The sequence below is a fragment of the Pipistrellus hanaki genome, assembly GCF_964339955.1.
Source record: "Pipistrellus hanaki genome assembly, chromosome: 14".
Taxonomy (NCBI): Eukaryota; Metazoa; Chordata; class Mammalia; order Chiroptera; family Vespertilionidae; genus Pipistrellus; species Pipistrellus hanaki.
Window position 1 is genome coordinate 34,604,004 of NC_140516.1, and position 19,749 is coordinate 34,623,752.

General features: G+C 48.6%; 1 protein-coding gene across 29 annotated transcripts in view; it reads right to left on the minus strand.

The window, feature by feature from the left end:
• The window catches only part of SORBS1 (sorbin and SH3 domain containing 1), a 210,874-nt gene that overhangs the window by 41,249 nt on the left and 149,876 nt on the right, over positions 1 to 19,749 (minus strand). For 11 of the 29 annotated variants that reach the window (XM_084903988.1, XM_084903984.1, XM_084903978.1 and 8 more), the window contains 4 exons: positions 16,734 to 16,781; positions 16,480 to 16,609; positions 14,743 to 14,857; positions 2,341 to 2,390 (listed from right to left, as the gene is read on the minus strand). In XM_084903988.1, coding sequence (XP_084760114.1) covers positions 2,341 to 2,390; positions 14,743 to 14,857; positions 16,480 to 16,609; positions 16,734 to 16,781 — 343 coding nt within the window. Of the gene's footprint in view, positions 1 to 2,340; positions 2,391 to 5,011; positions 5,114 to 5,681; positions 5,748 to 9,426; positions 9,511 to 14,742; positions 14,858 to 16,479; positions 16,610 to 16,733; positions 16,782 to 19,749 lie in introns of all 29 variants that reach the window. The other 18 variants (XM_084903994.1, XM_084903995.1, XM_084903992.1 and 15 more) reach the window with 3 other exon arrangements.

Genomic DNA, 19,749 nt, shown 5'->3' on the forward strand with positions numbered 1-19,749 from the left:
GAGGAACAACTCAGTCCCACACCAGCTGCAGGCCATGGGTGTCACACTGCCTGCTTCCTCACCTGCAAACTGCGGGTTAAAAAGATGCGTGGTCCTGGAATGTTGAGAGGTGAATTCGGAAGCTAAGCATAGTGCCTGGAGCACAGCATATGCTGAATAAGTTGTTCATTTCACCACTTCTTTTAAGACCTGTGTGCCTAACTGACAGACTGGGCACTGCTTTCTTTTTCTGAATACTCTTAATCTTTAATCCCTTCCTTCCTCCCTTCCTCCCTCCCTCCCTTATATACTTTTATTGATTTCAGAGAGGAAGGGAGACAGAAACACCAATAATGAGAATCATCGATTGGCTGCCTCCTTCATGCCCCCTACTGGGGATTAAGTCTGCAACACGGCATGTACCCTTGACCGGAATTGAACCAGGGGCCCTTCAGTCCGCAGGCTGACACTCTATCCACTGAGCCAAAGTAGCTAGGGCCCACTTTACATTCTTATTTACTAACATTCCTTTTTTTGTTTTTACCCCCCAAACTACTAAGGGACAATTATGCTCCTATTTATTACCTAGCATAGTGCCTTGGTCCAGGGAAGCTAAGGCCACCTGAAACAGCCTTTTTGTCTGTGCATTTCCGGGAGAGGAATGGGGCGAGGAGGTAGAGGGGAGAGCGGGCAGCAGGCTTACATTATGCAGTCCTGGGACCAGCAGGGCAGGGAGAGATCTGGTCCAACCAGGCTTTGGGCAGTCAGGGTCACCAAAGTGACAAGCTTTGTTGCTGACCAACAGGTGACCTGAGGGACCAGGAGAGTTTGCTGGGAGCTGTGGCCTGAAGAAGCCCTTCACCTGCAGAGAGCCTGAGGTCATCTGTGGGTTCATGTCTGGGGTCTGGAGGACCTGGGACTGGTCATCCTTGGAGCTGAAGGCATAGTTCAGCTATCTCCTTAAAACAGAGTGAGCCTCAGAGCCCAAGGTGAAGGGGGAGGGTGGGGAGGGAGGGGCAGGCAGACTGAGGATATAGCTGAACTCTGATTCTTCTCTGTCACACTGGTGGCCAGATGACCAACCCAACAGTGAGCCCAAGAGACGATACCGACCTTCTCAAAGATGGAACTGTCCTTTAAGATAGGAAACTTTCCCCTAACTGCTGTCCTAATATACCGTCCCAATTTCTTCTCAGACTCTGGGGTCTGTTAATCATAACCATTAACATACACATTTATAGAAGAAATATTAATAGATCTGGCTAGAGAATTGGTCACTTCCCTGAGAGGAGGAAGGGTATTTTCCAATTTTCCAGTGAAATACTTCAAACACAGTTAATCGACTTTCAAATGAAACTACTCTTGCAAAATGCCCAAGTGACCGTACGGTTTGTCACACATACCCATACACTCAGCATCCAGAGCAAGCCAGGCTTCGGTCTGCACAGGTGAGCTTGGCTACTGTGGATCTGCCCAACCCAAATGGACCAAGCAAAGCGCTGCCTCCCCTTCTGGTCACATTTTGAAGCATAAGATACAGACACCGCGGTGATGAGATGAGGAGCTGCTCCCACCAGAACAAACACCCTGACCTACGGGTGCACCCGGTTCTCGAGGAGTGTATGATTTATTGTTATACAAACATATTAACACAATTCGGGCACAGCAGCGGAAGTCAGGGTCCTAACAGCTCCTACCTGAGACTGGGTACAGAGAGGCTCAGCTAGGGCTTCTCAGACAGGCTTCAATGCTGGCACCTTACCGTGTGTGCAGGGGTGGGCAGCACTGACCCACTGGCAGCTGGGAAAACAGCTGCATGGCCAAGTTCTGAGACACAGGTTGGGAGATGGGCTGGCTGATTTGGAAGAGAGGAGGCAGGAGGTTTGGGAAAGGCTGCCATTACCCAGGGAGAACCCTAATGAAGCCACACCTCTGAGAAACAGACCAGTGAGCCCCCTTTCGGCCCCATCTTTGCCTGTGACCGGTCCAGGCCAAGGACCCGAACCCCACCCTCAGCTCCCAAAGTCACGCCTCCCCCTACAAGATCAGCAAATGAGGTGAACTTTGATCCTGAACGCACGCCAATCCGCTCACGATCTAAAGGTAAAGCTTATCAAGGTTAATATGAATCGTCACAAAATTCACTTGGAAGAGGAGGAGAAAACGGAAGAAAAAAATTGAAGGCCAGAACTGAATTGCTATTTATCACGAAACTGTACATCACTCAAATCCACTACACTGCTGCCTACACACACACACACACACACACACACACACACACACACACACAGGTCCGAATCACCAGCTTCTCCCGTTTGGACAGTCCATACAGGGAGCCGTAGAAACAAAGGGGCAACTTACTATCCAGGAGGCTCTGAAGACATGTCCGGAGTGGGGCTGACCGCTGAGCTCTGTAAACGTATAAAAGAGAAAGAAAAGTGTATGTGATTTATTTGGACTCAGATGTCCTAAGCCAAGGGCGGCCCTTTCGCTTCCTAATTTAGCCAGGGCCTCTGGGTGGAGGGGGCCTGGCTGGAGAGGTCGCCGGGCCCGGAGGGAGGGGCCTCTTTGTCTCTGGCCTTGACCTCCCAGTGGCTGCCTCGCGGCTCCCCGGGTGGGTCAGGAGGTGGCCTCCTGGGCCCACTGGGGGTCAGGCCCACCATGTGGCCAACATGCATTAATGACATGGCACACCCTCCCCCAGCGTACCCCAACCCTCAGACCCCTGCCAACTCCTTCATGCGCCCCAGATGCCACATCCAGAGAGAGGGTCACCCAAAGCATTAGGTACAGAATGCACAAAAACGTATTTTGAAAGACCACACTGGGTTTAGATGTTTGTCTGCCCCCAGAGACTTCAAAGTGCAAAAAGGGGGAGAAATGCAGATTTACAAATGCTAACGACCACCTCAGCCTCAGTGGGGAATGCTTTACAAGGTTACACACCCCTGTGCAAAAGGAGGACAATCGAGAGCTACATGCAGAGAAAAAGAACACACTGTGTAGTTTATTTAGGGTTTCTGTTATCTTGGAGGGAAACAGGCAAAGGGTTCAATATATTGGCACTTAAAAATAAAGTGGTGGTTGAATAAATCAATGAAAAAGTTAACTTTTAAAGATGTTCCTATCTCTAATGCTGACCGTCACAAGGGAAATAAAGTACCTGGAGGGGAGATGTTGGAGGAAAGGAACACCAGGAAAAAAGGAAGAGACTGCGAAGGAAGGAGCTGACCTTCCTCAGGGGCTCAGCCACCTGCCCTTGCCTGCTGGGCTGTCATTTCTGAGGGCACCTCCACCACAGGAGGTCCCCACCCTCTCCCCCGCATGCTCCTCAGAGAAGGCACCCCTCTTACCTGCACATTCATCCGCCCAGCCCTTTGCCTGCCCTGCTCTCTCCCCTGCTCCCCTTCCTCCGTGAACCTGACCTTTGGCCTCTGCCCCGTTCTGGGTCTCCTCACCTCTGGACGATGCCCTGGTTTCCCGCGGGGAAGAGGTTTGCGCGACCCGCTGAGCCCTCTGGGGACACCCCATCGCCTTCCTCCAGGATCACATTTTAATCGGTGTGCACCCCTGGGGATTCCAGACCCTCTCCACACACTCCTCTCCCCCCCACCACTCAGCAGCCCCAAAAGCTTTTAGAAACCTCTGGATTATCGACCCCATTGACCTCTCCTCAGAGTCCAGTGTGGGGGCCTCTCTGGAGCACCTGGTCATGCTCAGGCCGCTCCTCTCGCTCCACCCCTCCTCTCTCCTCCACCATCTTGGGGAATGCTCTCTCTGACCCTCCCCTGCTCTCCCGCTGCCACCAACAGCCCAACAGGTACTAATGGATCTTTCATCCTTCCCACAGGACTCTCCCTACAGGCTTCCATCTGTCCCGGGGGGGGGGGGGGGTGTCTTCGTCTGCCCCAGGATGTCCTCCACCACCTCTCCTCAGGGACTGCAACTGCCTTGGGAAGCCTCTGCCCGTCTCCCAGAACCTGCCTCAGGTTTCAAACCGTCACCTGCATATTCCCTATGTGATACCCAACCAACATTCAAAACAAATGCCCTGATACCAAGTCCTTCCCCTACCCTCTGCATGAAGTTCTCCCATCGTTCTCCCATGTCATACTGATGTCCCCAAGGCTCCCTGTCTGGACAAAGCTCGTGTTGTCTATCCCCATCCTGTTCCCCACGGTAACCCCTGCTTCCTCCCCTCCCCTCCCCTGGGCTACGCCCCTGTACTCACATGGCTTTTGGTGCCCTCGTCACTCATGCCAGTGGTCTGACCCTCCTGCTCTCCAGCTCTGCTGAAGGTGAACACGATCCATTCACACCCCTTGTTCCCTGCCCTGGTCTGCGGCCTCCCCGCCTCCAGCAGGGCCCACATTCCTTTCCTGTTTCCTGTAAGGATCCGCTTTCCTCTAAGGCCCCTCTTGTTCCCACACGGAGTGTTTTCCTTCCGCGGGGAGCCCGCGTCTCTGGGCCCCTCTCTCTGACCCGCCTTTCTAAGCCAGCTTGGCCCAGCTCCGCTCAGAAATGCCAGCACAGGTGGGGCTTCCGGTGCCTGCCCATGGCTGTGGCCTGGCCCCTGGAGCGCATTTTTCACTGAGAACTTTCTGACCTCTCAGACCACAAGCTCTGACAGTGCCTGCGCGTAAGCAGCGCAGAGTCACTGCCACGCCTCCCAAGGCTGCAAGAATGACAGCTGCCCAAACACGGCTCCCTGAAACCCCGAGAAGGCACCCCAAGGCGAAGGCAGGAAAGGAAGAGGGCCCCCCTGACAGCAATCACCAGCCACCCCACGGATATCTGGAAAGCCCCCCTTTAAGGAAGATGCCAAGCTCCAAAGAAACCAAAGAAAAACCAAGTTGGGGGAAGGGACAGGAAAACAGCAGCCAGAAAGCCATGCAGCTCCACAGTCATCGGCAAGACACTCCCCTCCTCAGCGCCAGCCCGCCCTCCTCAGCGCCAGCCCGCCCTCCTCAGCGCCAGCCCGCCCTCCTCAAGGGCCCGGGACAGCAGGGCGGCAGGAGGGAGACAGAAGTACCTGCGCCAGGTCTGCACGGGGTGCTTTGCTAAGCGTCTCCGTCTCCCCTACGTCTGCCTCTAACTCTGTCTGGCAGAGGTTGAGCTCTGTGTCTAGGTTAGTCTGGCACAAGAAAGGAAAGATGGGAAAGAGGGTTTTAGTTCCGAGGACAGGCAGAGAGAATGGAGGGTTATGTTTGAGAAATGAACCTGTTTAGGGGGATAGTTTAACAAAGCAGAGATGGCATGATTAAACCAAGAGCTAGCTCCCTGGAAATGACTAAAAGCCACGAGGACAGGGAATGCAGCGTTAGGCCTGGAAAACAGAAGCCCCGCCGTAACCAGAGCTCCAGAACTCTATTCTCCTGGCTGCCGAGAACTACGGATACCTCAGCACCTGCCGGGAGGAAATACCTAGCTTCTGTCTTTTCAGGGTCTGGTGACTGTGACAAACACTACATGTCAGGAGAGTAAGTCATTGCTTAAAACACACACACATTCACCTCTACACATCGGTATATATCTTAGAGACTTTGTTAAATAGATTTATCACCAAGCCAAAAAAATAAAAATAAAAAGTTATCAAGTTAAAAAAAAAAAACTGATTGAAGAAAATAAGAGCCAAACCCCACAGCACACTCACACTAACCAGCTAGGAGCACACACACCGCCCCCGGAGAGGCACGCATTACCTTTCTATCCTCTCTAGGAAGGATAGAGCAGTCTCCAGGAGTATAATCCCATATCTTTTTGGGAGGCTGATGGGAAGCAGAGGAGGAAATGGAGAAATGAGCATAAAGACAGACACGGAGACCGGCTCACACACAGGGGGGCACACCGGGGCTCGGCAACGGGGAGCTAGCACGGGCGTGGGCGCTAACGGGGAGCTTCCTTGCTACGTTTCTGTCTCAAGAGCAGATCACTGTTGGAGTCCAAACATTGCAAACTTAAAAGACACAAAGAAAAAAAAAAAAGCATTAACACCAATTTGAACAAAAATCGAAACTTTAAAATCCCCCATTGTTCTTTTCAGACTAAGATGGACACTGAGCCCACATCTCTGAGGCAGGCTTCATCCATGTAGCAATGTGGTGATCTGGCCAGTGGAGGGCAAACTGCACTAAGTGTGTTTTTTTGTGGTTTGTGGCAACTGTACCCAATGGGTGATTAGGTAATTTTAAAAATCGTTCCCTGCTTGCTTAGATGTTAACACAGGTGGCGGTAGAGCCAGACCTTCCATCTCCCTTACAGAACAGAGTTTCTACTTTGCATTTAAACAGCGGACTAGAAGGCTAATTTTGTGGGTTTTTTTTTTTTTTTTCTTTTCCCTTTAACTTTTCAAGAGAGAATTAGGGTACATGCCTAAAACAGAAATCTGCCCGGAGAACGGTTGTACGTTTAGTGAGGGAGGGGTTCGAACGTAGGACACCTGGAAGCTACAAGCTGCTCTGACTGCGCCAGGGGAACCCTCTGTTCTGCCCACGTAGGCTTGAAATCTCTTACACAGCTCCCCCTTCCTTCTGCTGTCACTTCACAGCTCCTGGAATATTGTAATTATATTCATTATAACCAATTAGGGAAGCTTTTTCTAATTGGTTTACATTGTGACATTTTGCCTTGAGCTTACTTATAGAAATCACATTAATTTCTGAGGGGGGAAGGAGAGAGAAAAAAGCTAACACCTAGGCTCTTAGTAATAAATTTGCAAATGAAAAGTAATCTGATTTCAAGATGCATTCACCACCCACAGCAACAGGACAGCAATGCGATCCCTGTAGACATGTATTCTGCACTTTATAAAGCAGGTGCTATTAACAGTCATTTTTCTTTAAGCACTTTACACACTGCATAGATGGTTCGGATGGGAAGCAGACCTTTCAAAGTCACCCAGTCTCCCTACGTGCACTGACTGCAAGAAGATAAGACAGTGCTTACAAGTTAAATTAGCTGTAAATAACCTTCCCAAATGGCCCCTGGAATCTGGGTTGACTTGATATGATTCCTCAGCACCTGTGCGAGCTGAACGGTGTTCAGGTCAGTGTCTTGCTGAAGTGTCAGTGTGTTTGGGTGGACTTCAGGGAAGGGCTGAAGGAGAAAGGGTCCAGGGTAAGTGAAGGTCTAGCATCCAAGTCCTGGCAGGCCTTCCTCACTCGGGGGTGGGGTTGGGATCGAGTGGGTGTGGGATAAAAAGCAGAAAGAATGACCCACACGCTTTGGTAGGAGTTTTAATGTCATTCTGCTTCGAAAACAACTTCTCTGGTTTATGCCACTTTCATTTATGTCTCTTACGCTTGTATGGCCCAGAGCGACTGGGGTAGGAGAGACGTGAAAAGAAGGAAAAAATTTCTCCCACCCCCCATTCTTCCAAAACGCTGAGCGTGCCACCCAGTCATTCAACTAGACAGGAGCCCACCCTTCGAATGCCTCAGACCATGGGAACTGTGGTCTCAACACTGCTCCCTCAGGATAGACAGCGATTACGTTGTTTTGGTAAGTCTTTAGAAGTTTTACCTTTCACTACTTTAAAAGACCCACACAAAAAGGAGAGTCCCCTTCAAGGACTCTAAGTCTATGTAAGGAACACTCGTGGCTTGAGAGAGATGACATTTGGAAAAGCATCTCTTTAAATAAGTAAGAGGCAGTTAGAACAACAGGGGACGGGTACCAGTGGCGGGAGGTCTCAGCGTACGAATGGGATGGAGGCACGCAGACCAGCTTCCCGTAGAAGCAGGGCCGATCCCCTGAGCTCCTCAGATTCCCCCCGCTTAGTGTGTGCTGGGGCTGAAAAACTGTCTCTTGCTGACAAAACCAGAATGATTTTCAGTGACAGATTTGGTGAAACAAATGATTAATTAGAGACATTTCAAAAACGTTTCCTAAAAGCTAACATTAAAGGGAAATCTAATTTATTTATTTGGCCAATGAGGAGACGGCTAGAAATTTGTGGACATCAAAAGTCAATGGCATGGACTTTTGCTTATGCATAATTTAAAGCAAATAGCTTTGGTTTTCCCAGATGGAAATATGGTATAATTATATATATCAATCATTGGGGAGAGGGGAGGAACTACATATATCAATAGGTTTTTCTGTGAGATAACTGAGCAGGTTGTAAGAAAAGGAAAAAGGTTAAAATACCGTTAAATATTTGAATATGGAAGAGACTGCCTGGGTAGAACCCATTGATGTCTGTATGGTGGACAGCAGAGGAAAAAGGGAGAGAAAGGAGAAGTGATGGGCACACTTTGTTAGACGCTGCCCTCTCAACTGGTCACTAGGTGGCGCTGTTCACCCAGGACAGCTTAGCTGCTATTGGGAACCAGTGTCCAAGGAGGGACCTGGGGGGGGGGGGGGGGGGGAATGAACGTCTGTCTGTTCTACAAGAAGCATGTTTGCAAGTCAGTGCTCCTCTCAGAAGATGCAGGAACTTTGAAACAAAGCTCAGCATCACTAAATCAACAGAGAAATCCCAGAGCACTAGCTTACTTTGTCTTCATCTTAATATGGAATTTAACATTTGACTGAACTGTAAAGTTAATTCCTGTCTGCAGATAAAACCACGGTAATTCAAATACTGGAGGCAATACTTAAAGTCTCACACAAACATCTAATGGAATGTTTTACATTTATACACTTAACCTTCCACTTGCAAATTCTTTTTGCAGTTGGCAGTGGTGAACATTTAAAGTAACTGGAGTTTCAAAGTCAGCTTCCAGTCATCTCCAGCGGGAAAATGAGCTCCCTTCTCCCTTCTGGTGGATACTCCTCGGAGTACTGGGCTAAGAAACCTTCCTTTAAGTGCCCAAAAAGCCTCTGGTACCAAAGCCAACTCAGACACACCAGGGGGAAGCTGCAGAATGTTATTAGGCTCAATGCTGAACTTGCTGAAATTCCTAGCTCTCATTTCAAATTTTGGGAAATGTTATTCTAACTCATAGAGATCATTCCCTGAAAGTCACAGGACACAGGGCTGTCATCGTAGGTCACACCTGCATTGAGACCTTTTGGGGCCGGCTTTGGCACTTCCCTGCACAGGTGCTTTTCAAAACTCTATGGCTGTGTGGTGCCCTTTCCCACTTATCTTCAGTATGCCATGAGGACTCTGGCCAAGGAACTGAACGGATGACCAACTGCCATCCTCAGACACGTGGTATTCGTTGCTACTGGTGGGAGGGACTAAGACCAGCAAGGATCTCGGAGTGTCTCTCATGATTTTCTGGCAATAAATCCAGAGCTCACTGACCTTTCTTGGTGAAAGCAACGGAAAGCTTACAGGTGGGAGTGAGACTAGCAATCCCATCCGGACAACCAGACAACCGACACGGGGCACCCCACTCCCTGAAGTCCTTACAAATAGATCTGATTCCTTAGCAGCGACAATGCAGCAACAGCATGATTTTTAAAAATGTCTATAACCACCGAGGCTATTAAACTTACCGGTTTCCCAAACTCCAATTCCGAAAAGAATTTATACCAAGGTTCATTCTTTAAATCTATCTCTTCTGGGCTTATATCCCGACTCTATAAGGGTTGGTGACAGGGAAATGGAAGAGAGAGAAGGATAACATTATGCAAAGATTACATAGGAACAGGCCAGTAGAGATGCAGTGGTTTCCAGAGATATATATATACAGAACTGCATTCAATAGCAGCAATCCCCCGTTTCCATGGACACGGGCAACATAAGGAAGCTAAAACAGGTGGGGAAGGATGTGTTTATAAAACAGGGCCCCTGAGCGAGGGAGCAGTGGGTGCATCACGCTCAGCCCCAAGGCAGGAGGACAGAGCGTGGATGGGGAACTCTGCATCACACTGCTGTCCCCACCACGGATATGAATGCGGGGACAGCAGTATCTCCATATTGTGGGAGAAAAGGAGGACCTCATTGCCTCTTCACAAACAACTATTAGTTATGAGCAAATATCCTGGTGAGCACACCAAACATTGAGCCATTTACGCCAGGTGAGTAGAGCAAACAATTTTTACGGGCTAGTACAGTTTTAGTACTTATTTGCAAGGCTGCCTTAAGGTTTTCAAAATAAACGCAAATTTCAACACTTTTATACAAGCCAATTTGTTAATACTGCATCTTTAATGGCACATGAGTAGGTGAGAAACCATGTCCCTTACACAGTCAAGAGAAAGATGATATAAGTAACAACAGAGGACACGAGTGAAGAAACATCTTAAACAAGCCCCCGAGGGGATGGATACAGATAGAATATACTTTATGTTCTAACAAGTAAATGTTAAAGAGCCGGGAAAATTAAAGCGAGGGAAAAGCTGAACAAGACAGATAGCAGAACAGGGGAGGGAAAACCTTCTGGCTTACGTTACAAAAATAAGTTAGATTTCCCACTTTTCAGGATTCTAAGAGGTAGTTCACATAGAGTGCTAATGGACCGATGGGATTCCACATTTAATCAAGTATTCATGAAGTCCTGGTACCTTGCTGTGGAATAACGTGTGCTTCTGGAAATAATTAGTTAAAAACGAATGCCTGGAAAGCAAATCATGTTTCCCCTTAATAAACTGGAGATAGGCTCACAGCAGACAAAGTGTTAGAGGCTCATGGCTTAATTAAATTCATACACTTCTATGTTTCAAAAAACCTTGGTAGTCTTAAGGGGAGGGGGAGATTTCCCGGCAATGATATGAAATAGGAAGTGCACATTTCTCAGAGGTGGAAAGTGGTAAGTGAGCAATGATACTCTCTGGGGCCCCCCGCACAGGAGGAGAGGGCTGCGGCCGCGGCCTCCTCAGGGCGCCTGCTCCCAAGCAGCTCCTCCGGATCCTTCTCGTAACATCCAGGCCTTTGCAGCTTGCAGGGATGCTGCAAACGTCTTCACCACTCCCCTCTTCTCAGATCCTTAGAAGAACCTTTACTATTATTTCTACGTTTTATTTTATTTCTTGCAAGTATAATAAAAATATTTATTTCTACCAGAAGTGTCACTGGAACTTTTCCCTACGTTTGTTTTAAGTGGAGGAAGATGACAGAGAACGCTCCTCTGACTGAGGTTCACTGACTATGCGTTGGTTGAAACCAGAGGGAAGTGTCCAGCTTAAAACTCCCCCCCACCGCCTGAGGGACTTCGGCTTAGGTCTTGAAGGTCACGGCGCTCCTCCTCGGTGGGCTCTGTAGCATGTACAGTGATGGGTTCTGTGTTTATTCAGGGAGAGGAGGCCCAGGACCCATACTATTCAGGAAAAACAGTTAAGGCATTGGGGCATCCTGGGTCCTTATACGATGGCGTTTCATGAAACCTGTTTTGTGTTTATTATTATTAGAGATTATTTATAAGCTGCTCTCTGGGAATAGGTTAGGTTTTTTTTTTAAATTTTATTTTTTTAAATAAAATGTACCAATTCTTCCAGGAAACAGCCTGAATGCTTTGGTACTTGGTCCTGAAAGAATTAACCCATTTTATGGCTGAAGGTTGTTTGCAAAGTGTCTCACGGCTGAGGGTCACACTGTGCCAGGTCTGAGGCAGGAGGTATGTCGAGCAGTTTGGCCCAGGAAGTGATGGGAACACCACACAGTGGTGCTGTCTGTATTTGACCGGGCCACGTCTAACTCCGCTGTGGATCGGTGGTGGGACGGACAAACAGCACGGGGCCTTCCGGATGCACAGCAGGATCTCGGGTCAGTAGACAGGGCAGGCTCCACAATGCCAGGCTCCGTGCTCTGCCGCCGGCCGGGGCTCCTCTCTTCCCAGCTGGCAAAACCCTTGGAAAGGGCCGGTGCCTTGCCAGGAAAATGCTTGATTCTCCTCAAGGACAGTTTTGTTGCTTGAACAGGAGCCAGAGACCAGCTTCAAGTTTTAACTAAATGGTAATCTGAATGCGGTACGTTGACTGGCACAGCACTTCATAATGTTCGGGGCTCTTCTGCCCACATTCTTGCCACATTCTTGCCCTCGATCCTCTCACTCATGACCTCGGTTCAGGCCAGGTAATACTTCTGCTTGCAGATGAGAACACGGAGGTTCAGAAAGGTTAAAGGACCTGCTCCGAAACTTGAACTTGGAACTCGGTTCTTCTAAGTCCTGGTGCTCTTTAGCCACACTGTGCTCCACACATTCCCCGAGAGAAGGGGCAGGCCTGCTCAGTTTGCAAATGATACGAAGCTAAAACAGGGCTAAGTGACAGACCTGAAAAGCCAGGGAGGAACTCAAACTGGCAAGAAACCAAGTCGGGAAAATCCCCTCATTTTACACTTGCAAACGTAAGTTGTGTAATTCGTACGCTAGGCCTCTCCTTCCCACTGTTCCCCAACATCTAACCCAGGGCGTGGCATGTGAAAGCCACTCTCCTTGCACTTGTTGGATTGAGACCAAGTCCTGTAAGGGGCTTGGGAGGAAAGTAAAAGGACAAAGCCTGAAAAGGCTACTCCTGACCAAGCACGACCTGACCGATAATCTCCAATTCCACAGCCAGAAGAGAAGTACGTGGATTCACACCATGGTAAGAGCAGCAATGAAGAACTTCATATGATTTTGCCAAGTAGTGGGGTTTCTGAAGGTGGTATAGTGTTTTATTTCTCTGGGTGGTTGGCATTCGCTGCAGGGACAAAGATGAGCTCTCTGGCAGCCTTTACAGTCTGCCATTCAACCTTCCTGCAAACTGCAGAGAGGTGTGCCAATGAGGTCACAACTTAAATGGCCAGGCTTCAGCAGACATGAGTACCTCAAATTGGAAGCAAAAGCATAGTTCCCCTCCCCGCGCCCCCTCCCCCCCAAAAAAAGGAATTGTGTATTCCCGAAAGCAAATTTAGGTTCCACACTTGTCGCTAGCTAGTGCACTCATCCACAGTTTGTGTGTGTGTGTGTGTGTGTGTGTGTGTGTGTGTGTGGTAGCTAGGGGTGGGAGGTTTGTCCTCAAATTCTGGCAAACCTGATACAGGATGTCAAAAGGCAAGACTCACTCACTGAAACCAATGTTCCAACTTCTCTGTTCAAAGATAGCTGAGAAAGAAATCAAACAGAAAGGACTGACTTGACTGCCGTGAAGAGTGGCTCAGAGATGAGGTTTAACTGAAATTTCTCTCTGAAAGGGAGTCTCTGGAGGAAGTTTAACAGAGTGGAAGCTCACGGATGCAATGTGATGGGCCCTCTGGCGCTTACGTCCCACGACAGGATGGGCCTAGCTCTTGGCACAGCACAGGGGCTTCTGGGCAGGAACACAGATGGTGCTCGGAGATCCACGCGTGTGATCAGGGAGGCCCCAAAGACAGCTCCTATGGGCTACTACGCGTTACTTCCCCGGGTTTGTAAACACATGGAAGATAATCTGTAACCATTGTGGTATCAAGGAACGAAACAAAACTGTTTTTTTTTTTCCCCTAGTTCTGAGTTAGTGGTCAAATTATTAGAAACTAAGGAGAGGAGGGGAAAACAAAGAAGGAATTTTAGGGGCAAGGCTTCGAGAGAAGTGACCATCTGTAAATAATAATTCTGCCAAACAAAGCACCCACAGGTCTACACAGTCTCTGAGGTCGTTCACATGCGTTGATATGTGACGGCGTGTCCTGACTTGTTATTCCAGGGTCAGGAATATGCCCAGAGCACGGCTTTCTCTCCTGGAACACCTGTGCGGAAGGCCATCTTCTGAGGTTACCATCTTTTAACGCGGAGAGAGCCTCCAACGAAGGGTGGAGCCAGAGACATCATTCTCGGCTCCTCTCTGAACTCTTTGCTTAAAATAACTGCAGTGCACAGAAAATGCTGAGGAGCGGCAATCTGGAGCATTTCTGCAGGCTGCTTTACCCTAATTAAAATTACCGATCCCTTTGTGCTTTCAAAGATGTCAAACTTTCATCTTAGTCAAAGCGAAGCCAATCGCTCCTGAAACGCACGTGGCGCGGGAGAGGCGGAGGGAGAGGAGCGCGCCCCCGCACCTCCGGGGTGACTCGCTGTGTGCGCAGTGTGGTAACGGCATTTTAAGAGGATCCGGTTCCCAGCATGACAGCTCCATCCTGCGGGCCCGGCGGAGGCTGCGGGGTCACGGAGCTTTGGAGATTCCCTTTAACCATGATCAGAATTCTGAACCAGCTTTTTCAAAGGAAGGATGGACAAAAGGAAGTGTGATTGGCAGATAGGAAACTAACGGGTTTGCACAAATCCTTCCCTGTTCTGGGGTGGTCTGCTCTGCCCCACAGGCCACTTCCCCACTTAGAAGAGATGTGAACTGTAAATCAGACTGACCGTGACATTCGTCCTCGATACTGCACGTGTCAGAAGAGGAAGGCCTGAAACGCCTGTTTAAACAGCCTGGGGCTTTCCCCCCTCAAATCATAACATCATATTAATTATTTAGCTTTTAGTGATGTACTAGTAGTACCTTCTACAAAATTTATATGTGTTCAAATAAGAGGCATGTTTAAAAAAAAAAAAAAAAAAAACAACCACCATGAATTTAGTCCAGTTAGTAATAAGCCTGCCAAATTAATGGTTAGATGTTTAAGAAAAGACAGCAGCAAAATCAATCTTTAAGTTAGTAGAAAATTCTAAATTCGTTAAAACCATGCAGAAAAGCGCCAGAAAGCCACAAGATGAGCTTCTCTCAGAGCAGACTCGGGACTCATTCTATGAACACCTGCAAAAATGAAAAGGGTAAAAATACTTCGTTTTTTCATTGTCTCCTACACAAAGCACATCTATCTCCGGGAAAAAGAACGTGATGCAAGCGCACCATGCCTCCGGATTAAAGAACACGCGGGGAGAGACAAAGGGACCTGAATATTCACGTTACCATCTTTTCGTTGTTCAGAACGGAGGACTTGCCCGGCTGATACTCGTATATGCTTTTGGGCTCGGCACGGTATTTCCTTGTGTCCACTTTCTTATCTGGGGGCTCCCAGTCGTTTCTGTAGAAAAAAGAATCCTATGAGAGCTGTTTTCATGAAAATTGGCATCCAACACGTTCTGACTTTGGCTGACTGTAGTCTAATCAAGGAATTTTCAAATCCAAAGCATAAAATCGGACTCGGTGCAAAGCGTTTAAGTTGTGCTGGTCCCCTTCTCAAAACAACCAGCTAAAGCTCTGGGTTTGCTCCCCAAAAGGCCTGAGGTACCAGAAACCAGGTACCAGGAAGCAGAGGAGAGAGGGAGGCAGGCAGGGAAGCAGCAGCAGCAAAGCTCTGCTCTCCTGAGCTAATCATCCAAACATGCCTGCACTTCCCACTCATGCTCCTGCAGGAGGGAGAACACAGGTCCTGGAGCCAGTCAGCTGTGGTTCCAATCTCTGCGCTAGTACTTGCTAGCTGGTGATCCAGGCTACACACCTTACCTATTGCTACCTTAGTTTCCCCATCTGAAAAATGGGGTTGTTGCAAAGGACTAAGTGCATGCAAATCACCAAGTCCACAGTAACCACTCAGGTAATGTTATTTGCTTTTGTTCCCTCTTCCACACTTCACCCCAGTAATCACCCAAATTGCACCATTTGGCACACAAATTCAATCGGATCCAGTGGTGGGTTTCAGAGGAGATAGGAATCCCTGAAAATAGTTTGCAGAGTTCTTATGCGTGCACATGGCTGCCTTTGCACTGTGATTATATTTAGCTTTTGCTGCCAGGCAGGGATGGTGATTTATATATGCTGAGATTCCCTCACAGCATGTGGTCCCATCTGCACACAGAATGCACCCGGTTTGATGAATGCAGTTGCAAAGAATTTATAGGCAGACTCAACCTTCCTTTCAAATTCATTATCGAACTCCTGAGGCAGATGCCACTTACGCATGTGTGGGACTTTCAGAACAGCTATTCATTTGTCTACGAAGATGGAAAAGGTAGGGAGGTGCGAAACTAAGTGTCTCTTTCAGGAGAAGTAATTCATTTTGGCAAGCGCCCCTTTTGTGTTGAGAAGCAGTGGGAGATGCGAGGGACACCAGTCCAGATGGCTTGAGAGGGCTGCTCCACGGGCATCGGGACCCAATGAAAGAATACTGGGTCATTCTGTGTGGGTGTCAAGATGTGACTAACAGCATCATTACAGCCAATCCACGCCTATGTCTCAATAATACATGCTGTGCAAATAAACTGATATTTAAAAAGTGTAACTTGTGCTAAAATTATATTCTCTGCTACAGGCTCCGTCAGTAAACATAGAGAGTACCGGTATAAAAACACATGACAAAGCTTACAACCAAGGCTTCTCCGGGGAGAAGGTACAAAGTGATGAGTTATAGCCAACGTGAAGTAAGCCCATGCTTGGCCAGGCACTGAGAAATGTTATTCGCACTATCTTGTCTTGTCCTTGCGACACCCCTAACAAATGAAAAACGTGCCCCCATTCTATAGATAAGAACACGGGAACTCCGAAAGCAAACGTGGCTGCTAACACAGGACAGAGCAGGGACTCCAGGTCAGGGCTGCCCAACTCCTGACCCCATGGGTGCTGCCCAGCAGCGGGAGGCGGGACCCGGCTGCCACACACAGGGTGGCAGCCGGAAGTCACAGCGGATCGGGGAGAAGGAGCACTTACCTCTCTGGGCTTGATTTCAGGGAGGAAGAGCGGGCCGGGAGGGGAAGTGTGGCTGACCGCTTCACTACCTTCTCACCGTCAATGTAGCTCATCTCACTTTTTGAGCGAGGCACGGAAAGGGGAGATTTTGCTGGAGAAGAGAAGTGGGTACAAAAGACTTAAAACTGGTGAGAGCAGGAAACAGGAAGATGTTTCCCCTTATCCAGTGCTCCCTCCTCCTCCTCCCCATGATCAGGGAATTTTAAGTTACTTACTGTCTTCAGAGTAGGAGTATCGAGGAGAGTACAGATCTGAATCATCATCTAGTGAACAAAACAAAATGCAATCAGGAGGAATCCGGCTGAGGCAGGAGAATGAGCGACCTGTGCCCACTCCCGCCGCCCTGCACCGCCATCCAGTCACACCAGGGGTCCCTGGGAGGGGAAGGAGTGGAGCGAGAGGAGCCAGGTTTGCAGAGCCCACCCCCTCCAAACAGAACCTGCAGGCCGGAAGGTACAGTCACGTGGCCTGGGAGAAGACCACTGCCTGATACCAAGAAAAGCGTGGGGACAAGCAGCCGGAGGGCCTCAGGGAGTGTCTCCACAAGCAGAGCTGGACCAGGGGGCCCGGCCTGGCTGAGATACCTCCCTAGCTGCTCACCCCAAGGCTCTGGTCTAGCCTGCAAGGTCCTCGGAGTCCCCCAGGCCTGCCACTGGGTGGCGTTGTCGGGGAAGAGGCGTGTTTTCTAGCTCCCCACCTCAGCTGTGACCTGTTTTACATGCTAAGGTTCCCTATACAACATCATTTAACACACAGGCTCTGCAGCTAAAAGAACAGTTGGGGAAAACCCTCATAATCCTGTTTTGATTCCACCCCGACCTGGTTTCTCAAGGCACTTTCTTGCCTTGGGATGTAACACGCCCACGGCAGGTGCACTTGTGCGATTTGCTCCGAAAAGGCGCTGCTGGGGGAGTGTCTATGCTGTGGCCGTGGAATAAGTCAGATTCCCGGGGGTTTCTGTAGTGCAAATGCCCTCCGAGGGTTCAGATCTTATCACACACCCCTAAAGAAGCTGGGCACTGGGCTCTCAGACCCGGGAACAAGATAAGATCTGAACCCTCGTGCCAGTGGCTGCACTGAACGAACCCCGAGGCTCCGAAAAGGCGCTGCTGGGGGAGTGTCTATGCTGTGGCCGTGGAATAAGTCAGATTCCCGGGGGTTTCTGTAGTGCAAATGCCCTCCGAGGGTTCAGATCTTATCACACACCCCTAAAGAAGCTGGGCACTGGGCTCTCAGACCCAGGAACAAGATAAGATCTGAACCCTCGTGCCAGTGGCTGCACTGAACGAACCCCGAGGCTACAGGTGCACTTACAGGGACAGATTTCACAACAGGGAGTGTCCTGAGGACGCCGGGCATTTGGTCGCTATCCCCACGATGACCCCTCCAAAGTGCTGGAACAGTGGGCCTTTCCCACTTTCTAAGATCTCGCTAACCCAAACTCAGGATTCATGAATGTGGACTGAAGCCCCAGTACCTTCCCTTCAAATCTGAAGCAAGTTTAACAAAAACACATGAACTAACCTGAAAAGACACGTCAAAGAATCCAGGACATGTTAATGACTATGTGTTAATCAAGTCTTTGTTGCTATAAAAATCATTTTTAGTCTCCGAGTAGTACAGGTCATAATATTTTGTGCTATGTAAATAAAGCCAACACAGCGGTTATGGTGAGTCAAGTATTCTGCAAAGGCAGCCTCTCTTCCCCTCCTTCTACCTTTCTTCCCCTCTCTCCATTTTTATCTGTCCCAGGTCTCGTCGCAGCCTCCCCTCACCCCCAACCCCACAAATACAGAAAAGTCATCAGGTACCAAATTATTTCCCCCACCTCCTCCCTATCCCTCTCTCTGTGTTAAGGCTAGGATTAGTCAACATCAAAGTTGAGCAGGGCTTAAGGTTCTTCTATCAACACAGCCAAGCCTTTCCCTGCTATATCCTGAGCGGTGAGTGTCTTTAACTTTTGAGAACAGGCCAGAGAGATAAAATGGCATCCGAAAATATATTTTCTGAAGTACTGCTCTGAAGAATTTTGTTTTAAATAGAACTTCTGATTACTGTACTGATAAAATAGCTGTGATGTCAAAGAAAACTAAAAATCTACGTTGATTGCAGGCATTTGACGGGAATAATCATGCCTGTCAAATGAAAAATTAGCTCAGCTGGGAACCAATGCACATGGCGCTTAACATCCAGCTTAGCATTTTGGCTCAGAACTCTGCACCTCTCTGAACCGTGGAGAATCACAGCCTTTTTATAAATGGTAACATGAGGGTTATTTTCTGTTACCTGTGCTTGAGGTAATAGAAAACGGGGAAGGAAAAGGCACTTAAAGATTCAAAGAAAAAAATTCAAAAACCCTGAGATCTTTAAAAATATTTTCTCTCTAGAGCTTCCTAATGTGGATTTCTAGAAGATTCTTTTTCTAATTTTAGTCCTCACCTGAGGATATGTTTAGAGGAAGGGAGAGAGGAAGGAAGGAAAAGGAAAAGAGAGGGGGAAGAGAGGAAGAGAGAGAGAGAGAGATCCTCCCATATGCACCTTGACCGGGGATTGAACCCACAATCTAGGTATGTGTCCTGACCGGGACCAACCCTGCAACCTTTTAGTGTATAGGACAATGCAATAGAGCTATCCGGCTAGGCAGGTTAGAAGATTTGTTAACAGAAAAGGAGAAACAGTTCTTATAAGATGAAAGGAATAGCTTGGAGAATTAAACAATTTATGTATTTTGAAACGCAGAAGTAGGAAAGATGGGGGTGAAGGCCACAGAGAAGATGAATGAATGATGTTCTTGGCGCTATTTCCTATTCGGTGCAGATGGAAAAGAAACCTCACCCATCCGAGGCTGACCCAGGGCAGGGGCTGTGCAGAGCGAAGCAGCTTTGCATTCCCTTCCCGGTGGCCGTGGGATCTGAGTCTGGCATGTGGATTTCAGTTCATCAAACCTTTAAGAGGGCAAACTGAAGTTGTACTGATTCCTCTGAATATCCAGGGTACATATAATTTATTCTTTTTAAAAAATATATTTTATTGATTTTTTACAGAGAGGAAGAGAGAGGGCTAGAGAGTTAGAAACACCAATGAGAGAGATTCATCGATCAGCTGCCTCTTGCACAGCCCCCACTGGGGATGTGCCCGCAACTAAGGTACATGCCCTTGACTGGAATCGAACCCGGGACCTTTCAGTCAGCAGGCTGATGCTCTATCCACTGAGCCAAACTGGTTTCAGCG